General features: G+C 43.5%; 5 protein-coding genes across 14 annotated transcripts in view; 3 read left to right on the top strand and 2 right to left on the bottom strand.

Moving 5' to 3' along the window:
- Positions 1-4,240, bottom strand: part of csde1 (cold shock domain containing E1, RNA-binding) — a 15,030-nt gene extending 10,790 nt beyond the window's left edge. For all 9 annotated transcript variants that reach the window (XM_031868837.1, XM_031868838.1, XM_031868841.1 and 6 more), the window contains exons 1-2: positions 4,141-4,240; positions 790-1,503 (exon numbers count right to left, since the gene is read on the bottom strand). The gene's annotated coding sequence lies outside the window, so the exon portion shown is untranslated. The remainder of the gene's footprint in view (positions 1-789; positions 1,504-4,140) is intronic.
- Positions 4,241-5,063: 823 nt separating this feature from the next.
- On the top strand, positions 5,064-8,297 carry sike1 (suppressor of IKBKE 1). Its single transcript, XM_031868930.1, has 5 exons — positions 5,064-5,476; positions 6,018-6,123; positions 6,205-6,347; positions 6,489-6,602; positions 6,880-8,297. The coding sequence occupies exons 1-5, from the start codon at positions 5,318-5,320 to the stop codon at positions 7,006-7,008; spliced, it is 651 nt and encodes a 216-aa protein (XP_031724790.1). The 5' UTR covers positions 5,064-5,317; the 3' UTR covers positions 7,009-8,297.
- micos10 (mitochondrial contact site and cristae organizing system subunit 10) lies at positions 8,245-10,292 on the top strand. Its single transcript, XM_031868931.1, has 4 exons — positions 8,245-8,446; positions 9,467-9,514; positions 9,859-9,965; positions 10,083-10,292. Exons 1-4 carry the CDS (start codon positions 8,383-8,385, stop codon positions 10,089-10,091), a joined length of 228 nt encoding a protein of 75 aa, XP_031724791.1. The 5' UTR covers positions 8,245-8,382; the 3' UTR covers positions 10,092-10,292.
- Positions 10,293-13,167: 2,875 nt separating this feature from the next.
- Positions 13,168-21,565, top strand: htr6 (5-hydroxytryptamine (serotonin) receptor 6). Its single transcript, XM_031868882.1, has 3 exons — positions 13,168-14,816; positions 16,494-16,628; positions 18,365-21,565. Exons 1-3 carry the CDS (start codon positions 13,929-13,931, stop codon positions 18,719-18,721), a joined length of 1,380 nt encoding a protein of 459 aa, XP_031724742.1. The 5' UTR covers positions 13,168-13,928; the 3' UTR covers positions 18,722-21,565.
- tmco4 (transmembrane and coiled-coil domains 4) overlaps positions 18,192-25,277 on the bottom strand; it is an 18,247-nt gene continuing 11,161 nt past the window's right edge. For both annotated transcript variants that reach the window (XM_031868880.1, XM_031868881.1), the window contains exons 3-14: positions 24,902-25,076; positions 24,716-24,743; positions 24,483-24,612; positions 24,166-24,263; positions 23,796-23,939; positions 23,524-23,643; positions 22,344-22,508; positions 22,071-22,207; positions 21,113-21,197; positions 20,789-20,906; positions 20,499-20,616; positions 18,192-20,025 (exon numbers count right to left, since the gene is read on the bottom strand). In XM_031868880.1, coding sequence (XP_031724740.1) covers positions 19,489-20,025; positions 20,499-20,616; positions 20,789-20,906; positions 21,113-21,197; positions 22,071-22,207; positions 22,344-22,508; positions 23,524-23,643; positions 23,796-23,939; positions 24,166-24,263; positions 24,483-24,612; positions 24,716-24,743; positions 24,902-25,076 — 1,855 coding nt within the window. In that variant the 3' untranslated portion in view covers positions 18,192-19,488. The remainder of the gene's footprint in view (positions 20,026-20,498; positions 20,617-20,788; positions 20,907-21,112; positions 21,198-22,070; positions 22,208-22,343; positions 22,509-23,523; positions 23,644-23,795; positions 23,940-24,165; positions 24,264-24,482; positions 24,613-24,715; positions 24,744-24,901; positions 25,077-25,277) is intronic.

Genomic DNA, 25,277 nt, shown 5'->3' with positions numbered 1-25,277 from the left:
CAATTCAGAGAATGATAGAACTTTAAAACGACAATAGGAGGAGAAAGAAAAAAGGTGCGGGCTAGGTGTGGGGAGGCAGTAAAATAATTGTCACACTAAATAAAAAAAACAGTTCAACTGTTTGGAGGTGGCGGTTCAGTCCAGCCATCTCGAGCAAATAGCAATGTAGAGGTCACTGACTTATCGAACTTTCAACTCTTATTACAAATCACACTAATGATAAATCCGTCTCTGTGGTTGACGGTGTGCCAACCAGTGTATCCATTTGAACATTGAGAACCCCAAACTATAATTGTTGAGGCCACAAATCCAGATACAGTTTAGATAAAAAGCAATTGTAAAAATAGCGGCACGCGTGTTTGTTTGCTACAACAACGTCCGACTTTGACAAAAGTGGACAAGCGCACTGTTATTTGGGTTCAGTGACAAAAGAACAGAAAACAAGCTCTGCATTGCTGCCAAAAATGAGCACAGCTGGCCCAACTAAAATCAGAATTGAGAGTGGTTCCCAATCTGTATATTAAGGTAATGCGCACAGAGTGGGAATTTACCAATTCCACCAAACTTGCGCTTTCAGTTTTTTCTCTCAACCCTTAAACCCTTTACAGGGAGATATTTTCAGCGTACAGTGCGTGTGTGTGTGTGTGTGTGTGGGGGGGGGGGGGGGGGGGGGGGGAATCATTCAAAACATGACAAAATGAAATCATAAGTTGACTAAACAACTTAAAAAGTATAGTTGTTAACATAATAGGACTCATGTTACGAAGGGAACACCAAACTGAGACCCACCTTTATTTGTTGTCTTGAATCTTGTAATTCTCAGGATCTCGTTGACTAGGCAGTTCCGGCAGATCTCCTCACGCACACAGTTGAACGAACACACACACACACACACACACACACGCACGTTACAGGTTTCTGGCACAAGTTCTAGATGGTTGCATAAAGCGAAAGAAAAGGGGAGAAATCTAGCGCCAAAAACACAAAAAAAAGGCAAACGCAGGTGCAATAACACTGCTTAAAAAAAAATTACAGTGAAAACAGTGAGAGGAGTAGAGAGAAGGGGAGAGATAGAGGGAAGAAAATAAAACTAGCAGATAGCAGCCCACTCCACACCCCGGTGGTGAGTCGGTGGTGTGGTGAGGATGAGGAGGGCTAGGAGCAGCGTTGGGACGTGTGCTTTGTCAAAGCTGTTGAGTAGGCACAAACTTCTGGTTTCAGATCAGTTAAGTCTTCTCAGAATATGCTTGGGCGCAAGATTGCTTCTCTTCGAGGTTTCAATTGGGCTGATGTGCGTCTTCTTTGGTCGTTTCAGGATTTGGTTGCTTCTTCGTGCGTTTTTTTTTTTTTAAAACCCTTGAAGTGATCCGTTGTTTTTCTATGCGTCTTCTGTGTTGCAACTTTTGCTTGTTTTCGGGAAGGTTTGTCTTCGGTTTCCTTGTGGTGATCTGAACTTGAAGCAGTTGCGGATGGTACAAAAATTCAGTTCCGTTTCACTTCATACTGTTGGGGGGGAAAGCACATTTGGTCAGCTGAGCAGAATTTCCACATCGCTTTGTTGATTAACAACAACAACAACTTTACAGATCAAACTCTTAGGGTTAACGCAAAAGACAAAAGTCCAGAGGGCTCCAAGTGTCCAACTAAGAACGAAAAAACAATGAGGATCAGTGGCTTGAAGATATTTTGAGAATACTAGATTCTTTGCCCCCAGACTCATAACAATAATAAAAAAAGTTTTCCTTAGTTGCCTCTGGACCACAATGCCGGCTAGCTGACTGGCAAGCGGGAGCTGTGGATCAACGAGTCAGTTTGTGCATACCTTTCAGTTCATACCATGATATTTATGGCACCATTTCTGACAAGGACCCTCCGTTTGTTTTTTGAAAACTCATCTCACAACTGGTTTGCACACTTATTATGTTCAGTGTGCAGGTGAGGCCAACCAACCAAGATGAATTACATTTGTGTGTGTACCATGTTGTATGAATTTTGTACAATTTTGTTCGACACGCAGTAAGTTAGAGCAGAGTGTTGTTGACCTAAATACACAGCTTTGAAAACAAGCTGGGTGAGCCAAGCGAGGACACATGATATATATATATATTCTGCCGTGACTGTGTTGCAATGGCTCCCATCTCACAAACTTCCCAAAAAGTACAAATATAATGTTGTAAAACTGCATAAATAGGACTCCAACGGGAGAAAAGGGGCCTTTTCTATTGTTAAAAAGGTGCCTCCTTGATATTTATATCCAACTGTCATATCGGGACTAACAAGCAAAGCACCATTTGTGTTTTGTTACAGTGTTTACACGGCTTGGGTGAAAACTAGACCCAGTGGGACTAAAGCCATATAATGCAGTGATAGCACAAATAAAGAAGTCAGTTATCACATGATGGATTGGTTAAGTGGGTTAAAGGTTATGAGCAGCGACTATGGACGACTGTTCAGTGAAAACAACCTTGGGGGAGATGGTTCTTCTGCTCGCTTTTTTCCTCCTAGCTTTTGGTGACGCAGTAACAGAAGAGACAAAAACAGTCCACCCACTAAACAACCGGTACCGATTGGCCGTCAGCATTTTCTAATGAGCACGAGGAATACGGATACGGTTGATTTCGGTAATCATTAAACAACAAAGAGTAGGGACCGTTCAGACGACCACTGTCACGACGAAGGGGCTAATAACCCACGATAACGTCTCCGGTCTCGCTCACGTTAACAGCCCCAGTCTGGGCCCGAACAACAACCGCCCTGACAGTACCAGCCATGTGACTTCCGAGCACTCCGCCATACTCAGCTGGAGCTGCCAACATGGCCGTGTCCAACACGTTGCAGCACGAAACGCTATCGAGAAACGTCACATCTAAGCTAGCTTAATGTCCAACACGTCAAACTCTAAGCGATGTGCCTGAACAATCGAAGACGGACCGCGTCTCGCCATTTTACCGCTTGCTAGTCAAACTAACGCACACGGTGACAGTCAAGTAAGAAAAATAAAACAAAGATCACATCATCTTAATGACCTTGCGTGGACAAACAACCAGACAGATTAGCATCCCGGCTAACGTCATAAACAGCAGTTATACCCCGGGCGTTTCCGACTTTTACATGCAAATGAATCAACTGCGACATTGTCATTAAGCCACAAGTTAGCTCAAATAGTTAGCACATCTGGCGTTTTTCTCGCATTTTTTGGGGGTATCATCAAGAGTACGTGGCATACCTTGGAGTCTCAGCATAAAGTTAACGGAAAGTAAAATAACAATTGTTATTATTGTGCCCCGAGACAAGCATACCAAGCTCCACCAAAAATAACTACGTGTTCAATAGTTTGTAGTTTATTCTGAAATGTTTACACTTCGTAGAAACACATTTGAGGCTTGCAAAAACAATTCAACACCCGTGTTTTAACAAGTAATTAATGTATTTAAAACATACTCATAAAAACATATTCTGTAGATCTGGGTAACGCGGTGCTCTTCCCTCCGACAACGGGTACTTTGATAGAAATGTGATTTAACAGACAATTTATAGTTGAGAACGGTCGATACTGAAGTGACGCCGAAGCACAGACGGGACCTTAACCACCGATGTTAGTCATCACAAGGGCCATGTAAACTTATAACTAGCTCATCACGGTATAAATATATTGTCCGTAGTGTTAATTAACAGTAACCGAGTTTATTCTGTACATACACAGCGATAACGGCAAGCTAACGGTACGAGGATTGAACAACAAAGAAACTATGGCGAAGGATCGCACTCGATTCTGCTCGACTACCGCGTCTGCCACTGATGTTTAACACATCCACTTCACTAAGGCTGTGCCTCTTTTGTAATGTTACACGTTTTTAGATACATATAGTGGTTTATGTGTCTCGTGAACAATGTCGCGAGGCCGTTCACAATGCTAGGTGGCTAACAGCGGTTAGCTAGCTCGGTCCTTATGTGTGGTGATTTATGGGGAGGAGAAACACGGCTGCCCCCACCCAGGCCCGAGCTCTGCGTATGACTAAAAGCTGGACAACCCGTTCAATTTGGAAGACCCACTGGATAAAAAATATAAACGTCTTACTGACACAACTTAAACGAATGTTTGAAATGTTCCATAAAACAGAATAATTAAGAAAAACTCACCCCAACAGCTTTCAGCACTGTCACCAGCGCCGCTAGAAGCAGCACGGCACATTACGTAGTGATTAGGCAGGCAGTTATCGCGATATTTGACAACGTGAGGACGTCCAAAGTGCCTGAGAGGAGAGAAGGGCCACTGCCGCGGAGCTGCTGATGAATAACCCCGATTGCGGTCCCGAAATGTCCAGGACTAGGCATTTTATCAAACTGGGCTAGAAAGAAGATATAAACGAGCCGTGTCACCGGAAATAGAGTTTCTGAGGCCACACGTTGCAGGTTGGGGGGTGTTCAAGAATTAAATCGATTGAGAAATGTTACAGTATACCATCGGGCACTTTTTATGTCACTCAAATCTGTTATTTGAGGCCGCGATACATCTCATTTCAATTGTTCACTCCTTTAATGATGACTTTAAACTTCAATAGCTGAAATCAAATAGATTTGAATAATTTTCAAATCTCTAACAACATAAGAAAAATTGGAAAGTTTTATAAAACACCAAGTAAAACAAAACACTCTGTTTCATGGAAGTTCTCTGTGGCAAGAACGTATAGATGATCCAATAATGACAGACCATGATTAGCTCTTTGTTAGATATGCCTGTGCGATTTCAATAGGAATATTTGAAACACAGAATCTATTTTTATGATTTGAAAGGCTCAGTTTCCTGTCATTTCCTTTCCTTTAAGTCCTCTCCAGATAGGACTCTCACCATTTCACATTGTGCCCCTCCTGTACAGCTGTGTTGTTTTGAGAATCATAAGCATATTTTGGATATGCATAACTATTAAATCAGTCTCACTGCTGTCAAACGCCCCTCTAATCTCTCCAGTAGATGGCGGTATATACCTTTAAGTTAATGTGCGATTCGCGTTAACGACAAAGGCTAAGACGATACGGAAGTGACGTTAGCGTCAAGTCTCACACGGAAATGGAACACTTGGAACAAAACAGAGGGACAAATTGAGTATTAGTATGTACTGTACTTATTCCGTGTACCTACAAATATTTCCGAAGACCCGCAATATCAGACACGTGGCTATAAAGGCATTGCAGCTGCCTCGGCTAACTGAGGCTGTATAGCCAACGTTGGCTAACGCTGCTCGGTCTTTCACTCTAGCTGGTAGTGTGAAGTGGCTTGTTTACGGTAGCGCGCGGACGGGAGTTGACAGGTTCCAGTATGACCTGCACTTTGGAAAAAGTGTTGGGCGATGCCCGGACCCTTCTCGAGAGGCTGAAAGAGCACGACACGGCCGCCGAGGGACTGATCGAGCAGTCCGGGGCCCTCAGCCAGAGAGTGCAGAGCATGAAGGAGGTGGGGAATGCCCTTCCAGACAAGGTAAGGACAAGTAACGCCCATGTCACCTCAACGCAGGCTACAGAGAGACCTCGCTCAAGTGCTGCACTGCTAGCCCATCACTTTAGAAGTGAAGTAGAATTTAGCAGATGTTTCTTCTGATGTTCCCACAATACTCTCCCGTGAAAACACAGGGAGAAATCATGATGAGATTCTGCGTGTTGGATCACTTCTGTGCCCAGTTTACCCGAAGCATCCTTCAACATCTTCAAAATGATTCGCTCACATGTTTTGTACATGTGCATGTTTGAGATAACCACGACAATGTTAAATTCCTTGGAGTTTGGAGTGACATTCACTGACAGAGGTTTCACTTGATATATTTACATGACACCTTAGTTTCTGTTGTAATGCTTTGCTTGTTTGTTTGCCACTTTTGTAGTATGGTGTCTTATATGAGTTCATATATTTCCCTTCATTCTTCTTCTTTATATTCCCCTGATTTAATATTAAAACAGAGCCACACATCTTTCTGTTCCTTATAATTTCCCTCCCCTCGCCCCATAATGCTCTCTCCTCTCAGCACACAGAAGACAATTCAGAAATTCAGGAGCTGACAAAATACAAGCCCCATGTCCTTCTGACGCAGGAAAACACTCAAATCAAGGATCTACAGCAGGAGAATAAGGGTACAAAATAAACTATATTCTGCTAATTGTATGGCTGCTGTTTTACATCTTTGCTAACCCTCTTCATGACTGTCTCGGCAGAACTGTGGTTATCTCTTGAAGAGCACCAGTACGCGCTAGAGTTGATCATGGGACGGTACCGCAAGCAGATGCTCCAGCTGATGATGGCGAAGAAGGAGCTGGACACCAAACCCGTGCTCCACCTTCACGAGAACCACGCCAAAGTAAGCTCGCCATGTTGACATTTTAAAATTCTCGGCCGTTTCGTAGGTTCGGATTTACTTTGAGGATTCATTTTTTGAACGAAAAAAAAAAATGCATTGAGTTTGAGAAACGTCCTTGTTTTTTTTCTGACCGTTCTCCAGGAGGTGCAGAGCCAGGTGGAGCGGATATGTGAGATGGGCCAGGTGATGAGAAGAGCAGTGCATGTGGACGACCAGCACTACTGCTCTGTTGCAGAGAGACTCGCTCAGCTGGAGGTAAGCACAGCGCCTCAGCAGAATCAGGAATATATATATAATTATTATTGGTTTTTTTTTATTATGAATCCATATTTCTGGGAAGCTATTTCTCTTACTTTCCTAAGTAAGGTGAAGGGATCTTTTTCCATAAATATACCATGATTGAATAATACGTGTATATACAATACAATGTACATGTTTGTATGATTTTAGATTAACTTTTTTATACTCTCAAAACTTCATCTGGACACTTTCTGAAAAAAAAAAAAAAAGAAGGTTATTCTGTTCTGTTCAGATTGAGAACAAAGAGCTGCGAGACCTCCTGGTCATCAGCAAGAGCTCTGTGAAGACAGCGAGAGAGGAAAGCAGCAGCCAGCCGGCACCAGCACGAGAACCGTGCCCTCAGCCGGGACCCTACGAGTGATGAGAACAGCTTCAGTGTGAACTGTGGTCGGGGCAACAAGTCGTTCAGGACCAGGAGATGGGATTTAATGATCTCTTGATGATCTACTGCATTTACCACATTGTTAAAACATTTTTTTTACAGAAGATGAAATCCAGTCAAATCAATTTTTATTTCTTATTGTAGCAAAGGCCACTTAAACACCCCATTCTGGCTATCCCATGCATTTACCTGCAGGTATATCTGGATGATAGCTATTGCTTTCATATGTACAGTAGGTGTATTATCACTGCAGTTGTGTTTATTCCACATAAACCGTGACTTTTAAGGAGGTGAGGTGTCTCGGTTATCACTGACAAGAATTCAGTGGGAGCTAAGACACGCACGTACTGGAGTAGAGGAAGTAAAAAGCAAAGGGGAGTTATTTTTGTTTGTGGCCAAAGACACATTAAACTCTTCAAGGACACAGTTTCTACCTCTTTGGTGCCCCTTTGCTGTTGACACACACTCACAACATGTAAAATACTCATAACCACCCCGACTATGGGTTCACTTGAAGTCCATTGAGAAGCCAACTTGTAGTCTGCACCATTTGAAGAGGCCGTGCTCGATAATAACTCTGTCAACGAGATGACTTTTGGCTGTTTCACACAGTTTGCCTGCTGAGGAGTGACAGTGGATCATTTCTACGTGATTGTCTATCATTTAATGAATTTGATACGTTTGTCAGTCTGTTTTGTAAAATTCATATACACGGTGTCCCAGCTGATGGCGCAACTTTATTTAATGGTAACACTTTCAAAACATGCCAAGTTTTTGTGTAAAGATGATCAAATGTTTGCGAGTTGTATGTGTCAGAAATTGTATATTGTCATCTCAGGAAATCGGTGTTAATACGGTGAACATGCTGTAATGACCTCATGACTCTGTACTGATTTGTGTCAAACGGAATTTCATTCAGAAACTTTAAAATACATTTGCAATAAAAATGGGTGGATGTGGATTTTTTGTATCTGCCTTAACCTATACATATAGAAAGTAAATACTGGAGCTGAATTACTGTATTTTGTTTTACCGGAAGATGGCGACGTTAAGCCGCTTCGATTTTAACGCATCGCGAGGCTTGCAAGAGAGGCGTAATGCTACGTTCATGTAAACCGGTATAAAGGAGCTTTTACCTTTTTAGGAGTGTTTTTTCCAACATATATTTGCTCAACAGCATTGAGCCGATGAAATCAGACTTTCTTTACCGCTGGTGGCATAAACCCACTGCACTTTTTCACGTTCCTCTGCGTTCAAATCGTAAGAATACTACATTTCCGACAGCACGTGAACGCAGCACCCACCAAAGCTGCGTTTGACGCTTCCAGCTCGAGAGAGAAGCTAACGTTCAGCATGTCTGAGAAGGAGTTGGGGAGAAAGTGGGACCGATGCTTGGCAGACGGTGCCATTAAAATCGGTAAATATCTCAGAGTATGGCGCGTGTAACGACATTGTAATGTCGTGGAATATGAACAAAATAAACAGCAGCTTTTTCACTGTAGTCCACAGCTGTCATGTAAGGTTACTGGACGAGAGGCTAACTAGCTAACTGTTAGCCGTAAAGGGCTCCTAAAGGACAACCGAATGACCAGTCAGATAATTACGACTTATTTATTTTGATTGACAAAACTACGATTAATTCTGTAGTTTCATTAAAGTTCCCACGAACGACACCCGTAAATATTTGCATTTCTCTTAGATATCGCTTTTCAAAAATAAAATAACCCGAAGTATGAATGCCCTTCAAAAAATGATAATTTGATGCTGTCTTATCGATGAAGTACACATTATGCTAATACGTTAAATAAGACATTTAACGAGACAATAGCGCGCACTCTTGAATTCGGCTTGCACACACATCGTTTATTTTAATACCATGTCAACTTTCCATTGCCTCAGCTTGTATCTCCACCGTTTTCCACAACGAGCATAGCTAACGTTATATAGAAGCTGCGACAGGAAGCAGCTGCATATAGTTTAGCTCATTTATTAAAGCTTTATGAATCACTCATAATATAGACCAGTGGGTCATGTAATATTGCTAAATACGTCTTCAGTTATGTACCCACTGCTGATAAGCGAAGCAGTGACACAGTACTGGAGTGAGGTACCGCTTCGTTTTTAAAGGAGGCTGCGTATGAAGACCACAGAGAGAAATGACACCACGTTATTGACCGGTTTCAGAGGGAAATATGGGAATACTCCTCCCTACTGTATGAGAGTACACGTTCAAATATCTAGAGTTTCATGTTTATATCCATGTGTACCAGAAAGTAGTGCTGAACAAAGCAACAGAGCTATGCCTTCAAGAACAATACACATAATGTTAATGTGTGAGACAGAATATTCACATAATGGGTCAATTTCAGCAGTGTACATGTTACAGTTAATTAAAGTTGTCATCCATGTCATGATGTAGCTGTTTTTTTTTCCACAGGCACTGGGCTGGGGCTAGGAGTCGTGTTGTCTGTTCTGTTCTTCAAACGTAAGTAGCTTCACTGGATAGTTGGCGTGCTGCATCCTGCAGCTTTGCATGAGGAGCAGAGCTGGAGGAGCGATGCTCTGACACGTCTCGTCTAACTGAACACATTATTCAATGTGGATTCATCATTTAGAGTGTGTGTAGTGCTTTTATTGGTCGACGAGCATCAACAACATCCATCCTCAAAAGCATAAAAATAAAAGAGCATGTGAATATTAAAGTTAATTAGGGGGGGGGGGGGGTGTCACAACAGGAGTGTGAAAATAATTTCGCACACCATCTCTGCTGTGTTTTAATAAAGCTGTGACGTGCTTGAGGAGATATAAAGTACCTGCTTTGTTTCGTAGGGCACAGTTGGCCGATTTCATTGAGCTCGGCAGCGGGACTTGGCATGGCGTATGCTAACTGTCAGAATGACCTGAGGTCCTCGTATCTGCTGCACAGGAGCGAAAAGGTTTGTTCGCGCAACAAAACACATTTGAACTTACAACTTACAGGAATCTCTACCCCTCTGTGTTTGTTTATTCAAATCCAGGTTTATGCAACTGATTTCTGTTTTTTTCATCCACAGGAGCAGTAGCTGCAAGTCATCGAGGGGACTGTCGTTTTTTTGTTCTTTTGACTTTTTGTTTTGCCTGTGGGAGAGTCGCCATTTGCACTGTTCTACAGCTAGATCCCTGTTGAACGATCCATCCTAGTATGACTCTGTATGATTGTATGTGCCTGATCAGGACAGTCTGTGTGTATATATAATAAAATGATCACAACCACAAAAAAGTGATGCCGCGGCATTTCATTTTTGCTTCATATTGAACTAAATAGTGCAAAAATGAAAAAAAGTCACGTAATGCATTATAACAGCTAGATTTTAAACTTGTGTTAATGCAGCTTTGAAAAAGTGGGTTTTCTGTAAAGCAAAACACTGTCCCAGAAGGTGATGGGCTCGGTGTGTGTGAGCCGGGGGTCAGAGGGTTGGCAGCAGCTGATCTGAAGACGGGCAGAGTGATGGAGGAGATCAGTCAGTCCTGAGGGGGCATGAAAATCACGAGCTTTGCACATCATGTTTCATATTTGACAAGGCTATTGAAACGCTGGAGTGATTTTTACCCCATGAATGCCTTTGTTTTATGTTATTATAGCATTCAAGCGCTCCGGTTGGGAAGTGAATAATTATCTGGATTTAAAATAATAATGTAAGAACAAGGTGAAGTGACTCTATTGTTTTCTGGGTTGTTAGAGCAGGGAATGTGAATTTGTTCACCAATGTATGAGTCACAGAAAAAAATACTTCATGACCTTTAATCTAAATCTACTATTGATGGACTTGTGCTCCACGTGTATCTGTGGGTTTTAATTGACATTTCGCATGTTTCAACGTTTCACTGAACAATGAGTCACAGCGAAAGCAATTTGACTTTTTGACACTGACAAGAAAATTAAAGAAAAAATGAAGGCAAAGCTTTATAAATTTGTCTAAATTAAGTGCAATTATGAAATGCGAAAGAATTGATTGCATATGCAGACATTAAGTCAAAAAAGGATTAAACAAATCAAGAACGATACAAGAACATTTCCATGACATGTAGAGTATGTAGAGTATAAATGCTTAAAGGTGCAATGTGTAGGATTTGGTCAGATTTTTTGTTTAAAGCGTACAAAGAACAGAACATGATGAGGTCACAGTGTTATCAATAACTAACCAACCATCAAATTGTTATTGATAAATAATTGATATATTGTAAATTCAGGAGGACTGGACATTTATACCAATACTTGTTCTTCAATGTGACAATTAGTAACATTTGAGATTGCAGCTGCCAAAGTGAGCAAAGAGTTTCTCTTTAAAAATACATTTTAATTTCTAATGCAAACGTTGTTTGCCGTGACAGAGAGGGCTGGGGATTTGTTGAAGTAAAAAAGCACTTTAATTGTGTATTTGGGGTCTTTTTTATGGTCTTTGTACTACCTTGTCATTTGCAAGTGACTTCATTATTTCAAGTGCTGATTGTAAAATGAAATGTTATTTTAGTGCAAATTAGTTCAGCTAATGTTAGCCAGCTAAATCTGTTTAGACATCCTAAATTCAATTGGAGATAAAAACCTTTAGCGTTAGTCAGAAATGATCCTCGTGAAGGTGTAAAAGAAACAGACAGGAAGCTGCATTGTGGGTGAGTGACAGCGAATGTTACAGTCTCTTTAGCTTAACGGCTGTCATGAATTATGTGTGTGCTAGCCAATAATACAAGCTAAATGACAAGTATGAATGTAAATCACTGAGGCAAACTGCAGGTATTGTACGGTCAAGTCGTATATTTACGTAACTAACGTCATTGAGTCCAACCGGTTATAATCAGAGCCATAAATAAATGGATGTTGTTGAGATTGCAGTCTGGTCAGCCATAATACTTTGGTTATGTTTCATGATGTAGCAATCTGAGCTATATGCAGCTGCAGACAGAGCCATGACCTGTTTACAGTATATATACGTATATATATATCAGTCAACATCTCATAATGCCTTTGTTTTTTTTATTCTGTGGAAGCACTTTTCAGTTAAAGGTGAAACAACACCGATGTGACGGGTTATAGTGGGACTTGCCTTCAATAAAGTGGCACCAATGCAGAATTAGAACGCTGTCGCAATGACCCTTCCTTCTTTTATAGGTGTCCTGGTTGCAGCGTATGGGAACGACATCAGAAAGAACAGGAAGTAAACATGGACCCAAGCTGTTGCCTAGTAACGCAACCCTGTTGAATGGCGCTAAAACGGAGCGTTTCAGACACACAGGTGTGTGTTAGACAGCATGAGAAAAATAAATAATAATAATAAGCATGTAAACTTGTGCTAGTAGAAACAAAATACTAATATGAACCTGGAAATTAGCAAAATATGTCTCCTTTAAATTCAAAGTGGCAGAAAAATGACTTGTATTTTCATTTCCATCGTCCCTGACACCAGAAGACGACTTCGCTGGGAGGAGAGCATGCTGCAGCTTCAGTTAGCAGTTAGCTGTAGCGTTAGCAACTCGCATCTGTTGCGCTGGCATTTACGCTGGTTGAATGCCAGTTGGCACCGCTAAACGCTAACTGAAGGTGCAACTCTTTTTCTTTTCTTTTTTTTTCTGAACGATGACGTTTGTATTGACACAGTAGAAGAGGTGACATGTGGCCCGATATTCGATCAGAGCATGTGGCCAGATCGTACACATTGCACCTTTAATCGCATCCAGTGTGTCTTGTAAGTCACTAAAACATGAAAAAGGCAGAGAGGGGGACTTCTTTTTATAGATAAAGGACCTTCCTACTACTACTCTAAAAAAGAAAAAAAATATATGATCGATCACTCCTTTAATTAATAGATCTGACACTCACTGTGTCTATAAATTGTACACATAAAGAACACATTGGAGGAAATGCATTCACATCTAATCTTTCTAATGCCTAGAAAACAATGGCATAATAGTACCTCAGTGAAAGCACCATGACCAAACATGGAAAAAGACCACCCACACCAATTCCCATGCTGAAGAATTAGCATATCTTGGCCGTGATTTGTGGCATGGTTATGCATTAGCAGCTCATTGCTTTGACACGCTCCTTCTCAGAGGCTGTGCGCTCTGGCTGGGAGGCGCGCTGGAGTGGCCGACACAGGGATTAACAGGAGCGGGGGGGATGTAAAGGCAGCGTTGCAAGGATCATGATACCTGTAGAGCACTTGTGAGCGGTGCCCCGCTTACAAACGACTGCTTCGCACTTTTGTGTCGGTTTCTGCTCCCCTTTTGCTGTTTCCCCGGAATGAAAAGGACTTGTGAAAGAAAGGCAGCAAAGGACCCCGGCTCCGTAAAGGAAGCTGTGCAATCCCACTTCTGAGAGGTGAGGTACGATTCTGAAAACTAGTCCTTGCTCTCTTCGTCTTCAGTAGTTCCGAATGCCTGGTCGGGCTTATCTCTCTGTGTATCCCTCCTCCAGCGACTGTCATCACTGTGACATGCTGCTTTCGAAAGCCTCTGTCAGCCGTCGAATGGCTCATTCTGGCTCTTAGCTGTGGATGAGGTGGGGACATGCTGGCCAGCATGGAGAGATGAGTGAAACTGTGTTGGTGATTTTGATCACTGTGCCGGCGGCAGTGGAAGTAAGCCCAGGGCACCTGGATGCATTCCTGCTAGAAGGGAGATGGAGATATTTACCCATGGAGAAGAGTCTGGTTAACCTTGACAGGAACATGGTTGGATGGCTTCTCAACACCTCAGTGGCTTCTTTTTAATTCAACAAAGTCCCAAAAGTGAGAGCTTTGTCTGCAAAGGAGAACTGGCTAAGATGTGTAACATCTAGTGGCGCCTGAAGAGGAACCCTCGGGAGCTGGTTTCGTTGATCGTCGCCAACCAGCACCGTGGCCGACTCTCACTTGTCTGGCTCCATGGGAAGCTACAACATCAGCTCTCCCGCCGCCAGTGCTTGGAACATCACTGGCAGCGGCCCGTGGTTGCTTGCCTTCATGCTGACTGCCATCATCCTCATGACGGTCTGTGGCAACATGTTGCTCATCGCTGTGGTGTTCGCCCATCGCTCTTTGCGTTGCACCTCAAACTGCTTCCTGGTGTCCCTGTTCCTATCTGACCTGATGGTGGCAGTGGTGGTCATGCCGCCGGCCATGCTCAACGTCCTGTGCGGGGCCTGGGTGCTGTGGCCGGCCTTTTGCCCCATTTGGCTCTGCTTCGACGTCATGTGCTGCAGCGCGTCCATCCTCAACCTGTGCGTGATCAGCCTGGACCGCTACCTCTTCATTATCTCGCCGCTGCGCTACAAGCAGAGGATGACCCCGCCCCGGGCATTGCTCCTGGTGGGAGCTGCTTGGGGCTTGGCGGCGTTGGCCTCCTTCCTGCCCATCGAGATGAAGTGGCACAGCTTGGGACACGGGAGTGTACACGCGTCGGCCCCGGGGGTCAGCGGTGGCAACATCAGCTCTTACTCTGACACGCTGTACCCAGCATCCTACTTTCAGCTGTCACCATCAGGGGGGCTTTCCTTCCAGTGCCGCCTGCAGGTCACCCTGCCCTTTGCCCTGGTGGCGTCCGTGGTCACGTTCTTTCTGCCCTCCAGTGCCATTTGCTTCACTTACTGTCGGATCCTCCTGGCGGCGCGGAGGCAGGCTAAGAGGGTCGCGGCAATGAGCAACCCGCCACACCCGCACCCCTCTTTAGGCGAGCCTTCCAGGCCTCCTTCACCTGGGGTCGCAGCGGGGCAAGTTCACCAGGACGGAGATGACTGCAGTCACCAGGAACCTCCCGTGTCACAGAATGTACCGGTAAGCAAAAGAGACCAAGCAGTAAAGCAAACCAGGCAGGGTAGATATATACTTAAAGGTTGAGTTCTGACCAAGACTGGTGAGGTAACAGCAATTTCTAAGCGAAAGCCAAAGATAAAGAAGTCAGCAGTGGTGCTAAAATAGTAGACTGGCCTTTAAGTGGAGCGGACTGTAATGAGAGTAGGAGTTGAAAAGGTTGATTCTGTGAGTGGAGCAGGTGGCACAAAGATAATAACCAAATTGCAGTTGTCCATCTATTACGAGAGTTCTCAAGCGTGTCTTTTCCTTGACATTTTGAAGATTTTTACCTAATGCTGTTCATACCTACGTCTCACGCCGGCCCTTAAAATGACAATTATGCTGTTGAAATCCACTCCTTACATTTTAATATCATCTAAGTGCAGCTATTATAAACCTTGAGATGGTTATTTTACATTATTGAGTGTCCTGATGCGCTCAATTATAAACGTACCTTGGAGTTGACCTATTTTGGAAGTATATCTGAAGCAAACCACTTAGTGTTCATCATAGTGAAGGTTTACAGCCTATCCAACGAGGCTATTTAGTTATGACTTTGTTTTTTGTCATGGCAAATAACTTTAATCATCATTATCAGGCTGTAAAAAGAATCAGAAGAGATACAATCCATAACAACACTGCAGTGCATGACGGAGAGCTGAAAAAATGTTTGGCTCTTCATTTATGAACGAAAAGGAGAGATCCGGTGAAAGAGTGAAACCTGCCCCGAAATCTTGGAGATGAAAGTACAGTCAGTGTGTCAGATGTGCTGCCCCCATTTGTTAGGATCACAGCCTCAAAGTCTGTCACATTTGTCTGCAGTAAAACCACGCTTACACACACACACACACACACACACACACACACACGCACACACCAGACCAGCCAGTTCAAAATTAATTTCTGGAGAATTTGAAACGCCTTTAATATTTAGTTTTCAGATTTTTTTCTCTATTATGTAGCTTTAAAATCATCTCATTATTTTGTTCATCAAAACTTTTCTGTATAAGCTTGTTCCATTCTCCATCTTTTTCTCCATCTTTGGGAATTTTACAATCTCCACTTAATGTTTTTATTAAAGGATGTGGGTTTCAACAATATTTGGCTGCAAGTTGGTTTGGACTGGCCCACTGAAGTTTAAAATGAGCTATGGGGCTACAGCCAGCAGGTGATTGGCTCAGCTTAGCATAAAGACTGCAGGGAGGTTGAAATAGCTAGCTTGGCATTAAAGAAATTGTTCTAGTGTTTTTTACACTTTAGTTGTTTTGAAGATTATACAAATGAGATGTGACGTCAATTTCAGCTTTAGAGGTAGCTGGTTTTCTAGCAAGCTAACTGGCCGCTTGCTAGCTTTATATTTAGAGTACCGACATGAGGGTGTTATCAATCTTTACATCTAACTCGCAGCAAGAAAGCTAAATAAGCGTATTTGCCACAATTACTGACAATTCCCCTAATTTAATTTATTAATTTGAGAAAAATGAGACAGCTTCAAGCAAACTTAAACAGTTAAATTTATGTAATTAGCTTGTCAAAGAGACCATAAAGGGGTACAGGGAAGCTTTTCCAAAATACTAATGTAGGGAAGGGAGATTTACAGTGTATATTTCTATGTAATTCTAGGATTAACCCTTTTCTTTTGTTCTCTACTATCCACAGCCGTCAGTGAACAGCGAGCGTCGTCTGGCTCACAGGCAGGGTCGGAGGGCACTGAAGGCCAGTCTGACTTTGGGAGTCCTCTTGGGACTCTTCTTCAGCGCTTGGCTGCCCTTTTTCATCACCAACATGGCCCAGGTCAGTATAGAGAGGGACCAGACACTGACTCTACTGCAGATATGGCACAGAAATGTAGTCAATTTAAATGATAAACACACACCGGTGACGCAACATATTAGCATCCATTTGATGCGTCAAACAAATCTTGAATGCTTCAATCTTTCCAGGTTGCCTTCACCTATGGGCAAGTGTTTCTCCACCATAAAGATTCCCAACAACTTCCCTCAACATTTTTAGTCTGAGGTTGCTTGTTTTTTCTTCTTCTTCTGCAATAGCTCTCAGTCCTATTCCATACATCTGAGTCACCCTGTGGTTTTTTTTGGTCAGTTTTCTCACAAATGTATATTTGCGGTGGGCCCCAAAACAGTGTGAAGTAAATGCAAAAGAAAAAAGAAAAGGAAAGAGAATAAACACACTTGGATATCGGTCTATTTTTGTATCGGCCAGCCTTGGCGTCACAGCCCTGCCAAGTTATCCAACGAGTAAATAGATTGGCATTTCAGCTTCGTGCGGCTGACTCACTCCAAAAACCCAGAACACAACGCACCACAGCACCATTTATAATCGGCATTCTTTTCTTCCCCCCCCCCCCCCAAGTTGATTTTTTGATTTGATTGGACTGAGTACCCATTAGTCAGCGGGCAAACATTGAGAAACCTCGGCGAGCCTAAATGAATGTGGAAAAACAGCTTAATCTAAATTGGTAATGACACTTGTCCTGTTTTTCAAGCTTTCAATGATCCAGTCATTTTGATTTCCCATCTGTGCCCTCTCGCTTCTCCCCTGCATAACATAGAGCACAGAGACTCGACTGTGTCTGCGCTCTCCTTCCTTTTCACACTCAATGTGGTGTGTGAAACGCAACCCCCCCCATTTCTGTCTTATTCCCACCGCCTCCCCGTCTCATCTTGATAGTATTGGAAGCTCTCCTCTAACAGCTGCCTCCTCCTTCACTGTCCTTCTCTAAACCTATAGTGGTTGTGCTCAAGATCGGGGTTTTAAAACAGCCAAACGCAAATGTACTTTCAAGTTCTACCCAGGGAAAATGAGATGCTCGATATATTGGAAAAAGAGCGATGGACAGCTCATGTGAGTAGTCAGAGAGAAGATCTGGCTTCTTCTTTTTGTGTGATGATTTCAGACTCAGCTATTGCAAATTCATAGGGGCCCAATATGCACTAGGAAAGTAAATAAATAAATACATGAAGTAATGGGATTTAAATAAAGATTACATTAGATGTTAAATATATATATATATATATTGTATTTGAGTCTTTATCTCTTTATTTTGGAATTTATTTATGTGGTTTTTTTTACGATTTCGCAGGGGCACAGAAAGTAAATCAAAATTAGCTCAATAAAAAATGTTTATTATAAATAAATGTGCACTAGACATTTTGAATACATTTTGAATAATTCAATTGTGAAAATAATTAGAAATACAGTAGTCTAAATTAATATGCACAATTAGCTAAAAATAAATGTTTTGATTAAAGTAAATAAATAAATAAATGTGCACTGTAAATGTTAAATAAATAAATATGCATTTAAACGGCTAAATAATGGACAATAAATGAATACATGTACTGTATTTATTTCTCTATTTAACTCTCGCTATCATTCTATTATAATTAAAAGGTGTGTCATTGAGGTCTTACATTAATTTCACTTAATTTGAATACATTTCACATTTCTAACCCTACATTCTTCTGACGCTTCTAACGTCTGCATTGCTCTCCGCCGTCTTCATCCAGGCGGTGTGTGAGTGCGTCCCCCTGGCGCTCTTCGACGCCATCACCTGGCTGGGCTACTGCAACAGCACCATGAACCCCATCATCTACCCGCTGTTCATGCGGGACTTCAAGCGGGCACTGGGGAGGCTCCTGCCCTGCTGCTCCTCGAAGTCGCCCAGGAGACCCTCGCCGGCGCTCTCGCTCTCCCTCCGCAACTCCGGGGAGCCGAACGCCGCCAGCAGCCCCGCCTCCCCACTGGCCTCCGACCCCACGCACCCTCCCGCCACCGCCACCGACGCGGTCAACCTGCTGGACGCCGAGCACGCCGGCGTCGAGCTGCCTCTGCTTCTGCCCAATCAGGTCGACACTCTGGATTGAGTAGCATTTATGGAAACGCCCCATGTGTTGTTGTTCCAGGTTTTGTGGTGTGGAAGTGATTGAAGACATGTATTGTCACAGAAAAAAAAAATGTCTATGGACAGAAATTCAGGAAGCTGCACCCTTGTTCTACCTTGAATTGTGTGTTTCTCTCCAATCATGAATTATTATGAGTTATTGATACCAAAACAAAAGCCAGGGACTCTTGAAGATCATCAGTGCCAGTATTCAATGTAATGACAACCTTGAAACTATGTGGTAAGCAGCGCTTTACATTGGCATGGGTGGAACAGAGAAAGACACATTCAGTGAATCCCCCCCCCCCCCCCATGGAGTTTAAATTGCAGTAATAATAGCCATAGCAACCAGGCCAACGGATGAAGATGAGAAGGGCGAGAGGAACAGAGATATCACCTGCAAAACACAAGTAACATGTACATCTCAAAGTGACTTTAAAAAAATGACACTATTCACAGTTTATAAAAAAAAAAAAGTACTTAATTTAAAAAAAATTCTATTAAATTAATACATTCGTCTAAAAACATTTTGTGGTTCGTCAAAGCAGTTCATTCAGGGGATTTTCACTCTCGGCTGTGAGTGTGCACCGGCTCTTCAGCCGTCTCTGCCGTGTCAGTGGTCAGTGTGTTGAGAACGGAACGGAAATGTTCTCCAACAAAAGCTTTGATGCTGGAAAAAAAAGAAAACTTGAGAAGACAAGCTTTTTTTTTTTTTTTACAGGGAAGCAGCCGGTCCCAGTGACATGCTCTTTACAAGTCTGGCTGCCTTTGTTTGTGTGTGTGCTCTGTGGTCCAGTGTGTATCGTCCCAGCTCCACGATGCGTGTTCACTATCAGGCTCGGCGTCCTCCGCGCTGCCGAGCGGGGCGTCGGGAGCAGACGCTGTGTCGTCATCGCTTGCCTTCTCCTCAGAAGTCCGTGGCGAAGTGTTCCTGTCCGACTCCGCATCATGTAACGAGTCCAGCAGGTGCGAAATATCAGGGATGTCCCAGCCATCACCCGCCTCCTCCGTCTCCGCCGACTCTCTCACGTCTCCATTTTCCCCCGCCTCAGCCTCCTCCGCTCGCCGTCGTGTCTCAGTCGCTTCTTGCTCGCTGGGCGTCTTGTCAGCAACGTCCAGCGTCCCTGGAAGCACAAAGGAGGCCCCTGGGAGCACAAAGGAGGTCCCTGGAAGCACAAAGGAGGCCCCTGGAAGCACAAAGGAGGCCCCTGGGACTTCCTTGGTGGGAACTCCTACTGCCACCAAGATGGTGTCCATCTGGCGCATGTAGTCCAAGTGACCTTTCACCTGGGAGACAGAAGCATGGGTTTTACTGTTGCCGACTAAAAAAAGGACACACGTTGCTTTGTAAGTGACGGCGTCTGATTTCAGTTTTCTTATTCCCTCACATCACATGGCCTGTCATATAGCGTACGGTGCTTCTGACATGTCTCGTATCTTTTTACCTCTCTTTTTTAAAATGTTCCCCTTAAACCTCTCAAATACTTCACCTAGTTTTTTTCTTCTTATATTCTAATTTTATTTAAGCAATACCACTGCCTCTTTTAAATAAAATGATGTATTTCATAATTATGCATCGATTAGTCAAGGACCACCTTGTATCATACTTGTGTATCTGAGGCCACTGCTGCAGGTGCTTTTTCTCCTCGAGAGGCGAAAACCTTGAGGTGTTGAATGAGCTTCAGCTCACATGCACTTGGAAAGCTATTCATTAAGGGGTCTTTAGCGGGGGCCTGATGTAAATGTGAGCTCTGACTCACCACGGAGGAGAGATCCACATTGATTAGACGCCGATCCTGGATGTTGATAGGCTGTAGCCCGGCGACAGACAGTTGTGCAGCTGAGCTTCGGTACAAGAACCCCAGGAGCCAGTCCCCTCTGATCAGTGGACAGTTCGAGAGAGTAAATCACTCGTGAGATGCTTAAATCACAATTCCTGCTGTCCAGGCGGTAGTTTCAGCGGCTAAACCATGAGTACACCGAAACTATGAAAGTCACTGCAAGCTTTTACTGTAAAAGAATAAATAAAAACGTGGCCGTTTCAGATTACCTGCAGTAGCCGTTGACTATTTTTCCAGCCACTACCCTGGTCATTCTCTCCCAGGCCTTCTCAGAGCCGTCCACAGGGGCCCCCAAGAGGACTACATCCTCTACTACTCCTTCACTTCCTGGGGAATCACAACAACACAGGACTCAATTGGTTTGTCTGTGTAAAATTATTCTATTACACAAGGCATAAACGCTTTTAAATGGATATTATTTAGGGCCGTCATCAAAACAATTCTACTTATCAGATGAGTGTGGCTTTTAAAAGCCGTGACTCCTCACAAAGACCATGGACAGTCGGTCATAAAACTCTAAAAGGTCTTCGTACCTTGGTCGTTGGCGAGCTCCTGTAGACAGTAGTAGATCACTCTGGCCCCGAGACTGAACCCTATGAGGCTGACGGGACGCTTCCCCTTCAAACACACGGAGAAAGAGAAGAGATGCACCATTCTGGAGCCTAACGTAGGCTCACCATTCTGTCTGAGCGAGAGCTCATATTTCAGCATTTCATTCAAAGTCTCGTTCTAAATCGACAAATCGAACAGAAACATCACGGTTCCAGTCGAGCTGATGCAGTTAATAATGTGTTTTTACAGAATGTGTAGAACAAACCCTGACACGACACTGTGGTACACTACAGTAAGGGAGGGTGAATAGGGTCAACTGTATTTTACTAACAGATGTCAAAATGGAACTTCCCCTGTTGATTTCTGACATTAAGACATTTATGTTTTGTATAATACATTTACTGAAATTGTATGTTTAAATATGATAAATATGGCGTTATCTGTGCTAGTGTAAAAAAAAAAAATATATATATATATTTTAATAATTTAATATTTAACTCAAGGGTTTTTACTGAGGGGATTTGGGATTTCTCTTTTTATCAGTCAGAAAATGAGCCATAAAAATTAAGATAGGAATGTAACCGGAACGTTTTGTGTATGTAAGTGCTACTGAAATGGAAGACTTCGTGAGTATCAGAACAAAAACTAATTTAAGACATGTATTGTAAAATGATGACATACATTTTGAAGACACTACATGTGAATAGTTTCAAGTTTTCTGAAATTTCATATTTAAATATGCAAATGAGGTAACTTTTGGTGAATTTAGTAGAAATCTACAGACTCAAACAGAAAAAGTAGTAAAATAAACATCTAAAAGTGTATTTTGGACATTTCCTCTCCACTGTCCTGAAGGAAGACATGTTATGGAAGATAAATAGCCCGGCATGATTGTTTTTCCTTCAGTGCTTTAACAGAGGTTAAGAGGTCACACGATACCTGCTGTCTGCTTCTCAAAACCTGCGCCAGCTGCTTCCCCACTTCCGCCGAGCGGTTCAGACAAACGCTCCAGGGGTTGTCGATGACGCTGGCCGCCGCCAGCAACGACGCGGGCCACGTCAGGGCCGCCACGATGCCTGTGACAGTGTGGTGGTGCAAAAAGACATCAACGTGAGCCAGGTGAGGGTCAATACTACAAATAAGAACAGGCTGGATAACACAGTCAGGGATTGTTCAACCGAAATCAACCAAGTTTGTAGTTCAGAACAGAACCTGAGAGCACGGTGTACTTGAGCGCCTCCTGGGCCACCATGCTGACCAGCCCGTCCAACAGGGAGGCCATGGCTGAGCCCAGATCCCTGAGGAAACGCGACTCCCACACCAGGCAGTACTGCTCGCCCCACTCTCCCAGGCTGCACCACGGGGCCTGGAACGAACCTGGAAGACAGCGGTTGTTGTTTTTTTACGTAAGGAAACGACTAAGCGCCACTTGCGGGTGAAGTGTTTAAAGCCATTGTATGTGAAGGGGGTGCCGAGGTTTTAAGTGAGTTTTTTGTAGAGGGGGAAGAGAGCTGCATGGTTTTATGCCAAAGCAAAAACGTAAGTGGTTTGTTTGCATAATCTTCCGTGGACACTCTGGTATAGGTTTAGAACATTAAGTGCACAACTGTTGCCCAGCAATCCCGTCTATGTTCTACTCTCTGTCTCGGTAATATTCATCCCTCGTTTCTTTTTGCTGCCACCTCACCACTTTAACGCCGTTCAACTGAGAGAGAAGTGTTTGTATCTTCCACACATTAAAAAAAAGAAAATTCTATTCTAACTTAGAAGGTAAATATTTCAACCTCAACCTATTTTCCTGTTTTTTTTTGTGTCTAACATACTGATATGGAAAACTATTTCTGAATTTGGTCCTGACCCGGCGGCCGCGAAGCTCTGACAGACTGGTGGTGTTCCTCTGGTTGCTGTGACAACGAGCACCACAGAGGAAGAACACTGTAAAGAGTGTTGATACCCGATATTCAGATTTCACAACGGGACTTGGGCACAATAACTAAAGAGACCGGATCAAGCGAAACGTTTCATTTCTCTGTAGGGTGCTTTCCATAATGCTGTCAGACACTTATAATTACAATCTGAGCAACAACAAGCTCATTTAGTGAAGCCAATGTTACTTAGACGTTGCTTAATTGCCCTTGCAGGTAATTTCACGGCTTCCGGTTACAGCGCTATCCCTCGAAACTGGACGCATTAAAAATAATTGTAGTCCCCATCATTCACTTAGACACAGAAACATGTGAAAATGTGGTTTGAAAAATACAGAAGTAACCCTTTCAAAGGCTTAACTTTCACAGTAAAGACCGCTATGGGGGGATAGAATGATTTGCACACATTCAACATGTCCAGTGTACTTGTAGCTGTGCAATAGTGAGACAGTGGAAGCCACACTTACTGTATTTACCGCTGCAGAGCCAGCCCGTCACCGCGATGGTCAGGTGAAGATGCTTCCCGGAGCTCAGCGGCAGGAACTCAAACTCCTCTATCGCCCCGACACACTTGTTCATCTTGTAGCCTGGAGAAACGACGGGCGGAGACGAAACACAGGTGGAGAAGATGAGGAAACACGGGAACACCACAACACCACTGTCGTGGGAACACCACAACAGTGTTTTCTTCATAAAGTTCCGTGAACATTCTAACAATGACTTCTTGTCGTCCTCTCACCGGTCAGTCCAGCTCCCGCTGCTCCAAACAGGGAGGCCATGATTGCGATGCCGGTGGCTGAGCCCAGAGCAGCGGCCCCTGTGGCCCCCAGCACAGCACTGGCCCCCGCTGCCACCAAGGGGGCGGCCAGCCCGCCTGTCACGCCTGGCAACAGCACAAAGATGCACAGTCAGCACAGAAGACAATATGCAAAATCGAGAGGGAAAAAACACTGAACTGCACGGTGTCTTCGTGCATTATTCTGAAAGTCTTAACACTCTACGGTGGTTTAATTATCCGTGGATTAGCTTATCAAGTCTCCACATAAGATACTATTAATTTCTAAAGTCCATTAAATGTTTTCAAAAACATTTGAATCAGGGAGAATCACCAATCACGGTTCCCCCGCCAACGGTGGCCAGTCCAATGAGGAGGTAGCGCCGCAGCTTTCGCCCTCTTTCTCTCCTCAGCCGCCGAGACGACTCCTCTCTAATGGAAGCAGACAGATCGTTAGTGTGAGTTGAAATATTCTGCTTGTTTACGCCACACAGCTTATCTTCCCGCTATCGCTTTGGAATGCGAGTGTGACTGCGAGTGCGTTGTTTAAAACAGTCGGACACACGCCTGTTTAAAACACATCATCATCAAGTATTTCAAACGAACGGCACCATGTCCATCGTCTATGCTTCCAGTCCAAACACAACTTACTCGCTCTCCTCCCCTCCCTCCCTCAGCCTCTCTCCCAGCGTTTCCTCAAACTCCTCCAGCTGCTGTGGAAAGACTCGTAGCAGACAGCTGACGTGACGGATGAGAACCCTCGACCTGGCGTCATATTGGCCTGAGTACATGACGGACCACCAAAGTTATAAAAGGTAACAGGCTGATGTGAATTTGCACCAACATAAAGTAGATCAGTTATTAATATATCGAAGGATTCTTACCGTCCTTGACAGAAAACGTCACCAGATCCTGTAATACAAAGCGACAGCTGGTTATCATTTTGACGCAAAAGGAGTAAAATAACATTCAATTAATGTTATTACAAATAAAGTGAAAAGCCAAATTTTTCTGTCAGCATGATCAGTTGTTCCGTCTAACCATAGATGAGTGATGAGAGTGACCAACACCTGTATGATGGGGGTGGCCCCCGCAGACAGCAGTGGCTCGGCCTGTAAGATGGAGAGGAAGGTGTCGGAGCCTTCGAAGCCCAGGCCGGACAGGAAAGCCGCCATCACCGGCATCACCGACTCATCCAGGTTCAGCCAGCAGACCAAGCCCTGCAGATACTTCTCCCTGAACACGCTGAGGAACACGGTTCACGGTTAAAGCGTTATTGTTCACAGTTTAGATTTTTTTTTAAAGTTACGAATGCACGTGGATATCCACAAGCGACAGAAATGTTTCATTTGCGCAGAAAAATAAATACATAAATAAAAGATCAGTCCTCATGATTTATTTTAGGTTGTAACTGGATTTATATATATACATATATACATATATATA

This window comes from Anarrhichthys ocellatus, unplaced genomic scaffold, assembly GCF_004355925.1.
Source record: "Anarrhichthys ocellatus isolate YVR2014 unplaced genomic scaffold, GSC_Weel_1.0 scaffold44, whole genome shotgun sequence".
Classification (NCBI taxonomy): domain Eukaryota; kingdom Metazoa; phylum Chordata; class Actinopteri; order Perciformes; family Anarhichadidae; genus Anarrhichthys; species Anarrhichthys ocellatus.
Note: the sequence above shows the minus strand (reverse complement) of the source record. Positions and strands in the feature narration are given on the sequence as shown.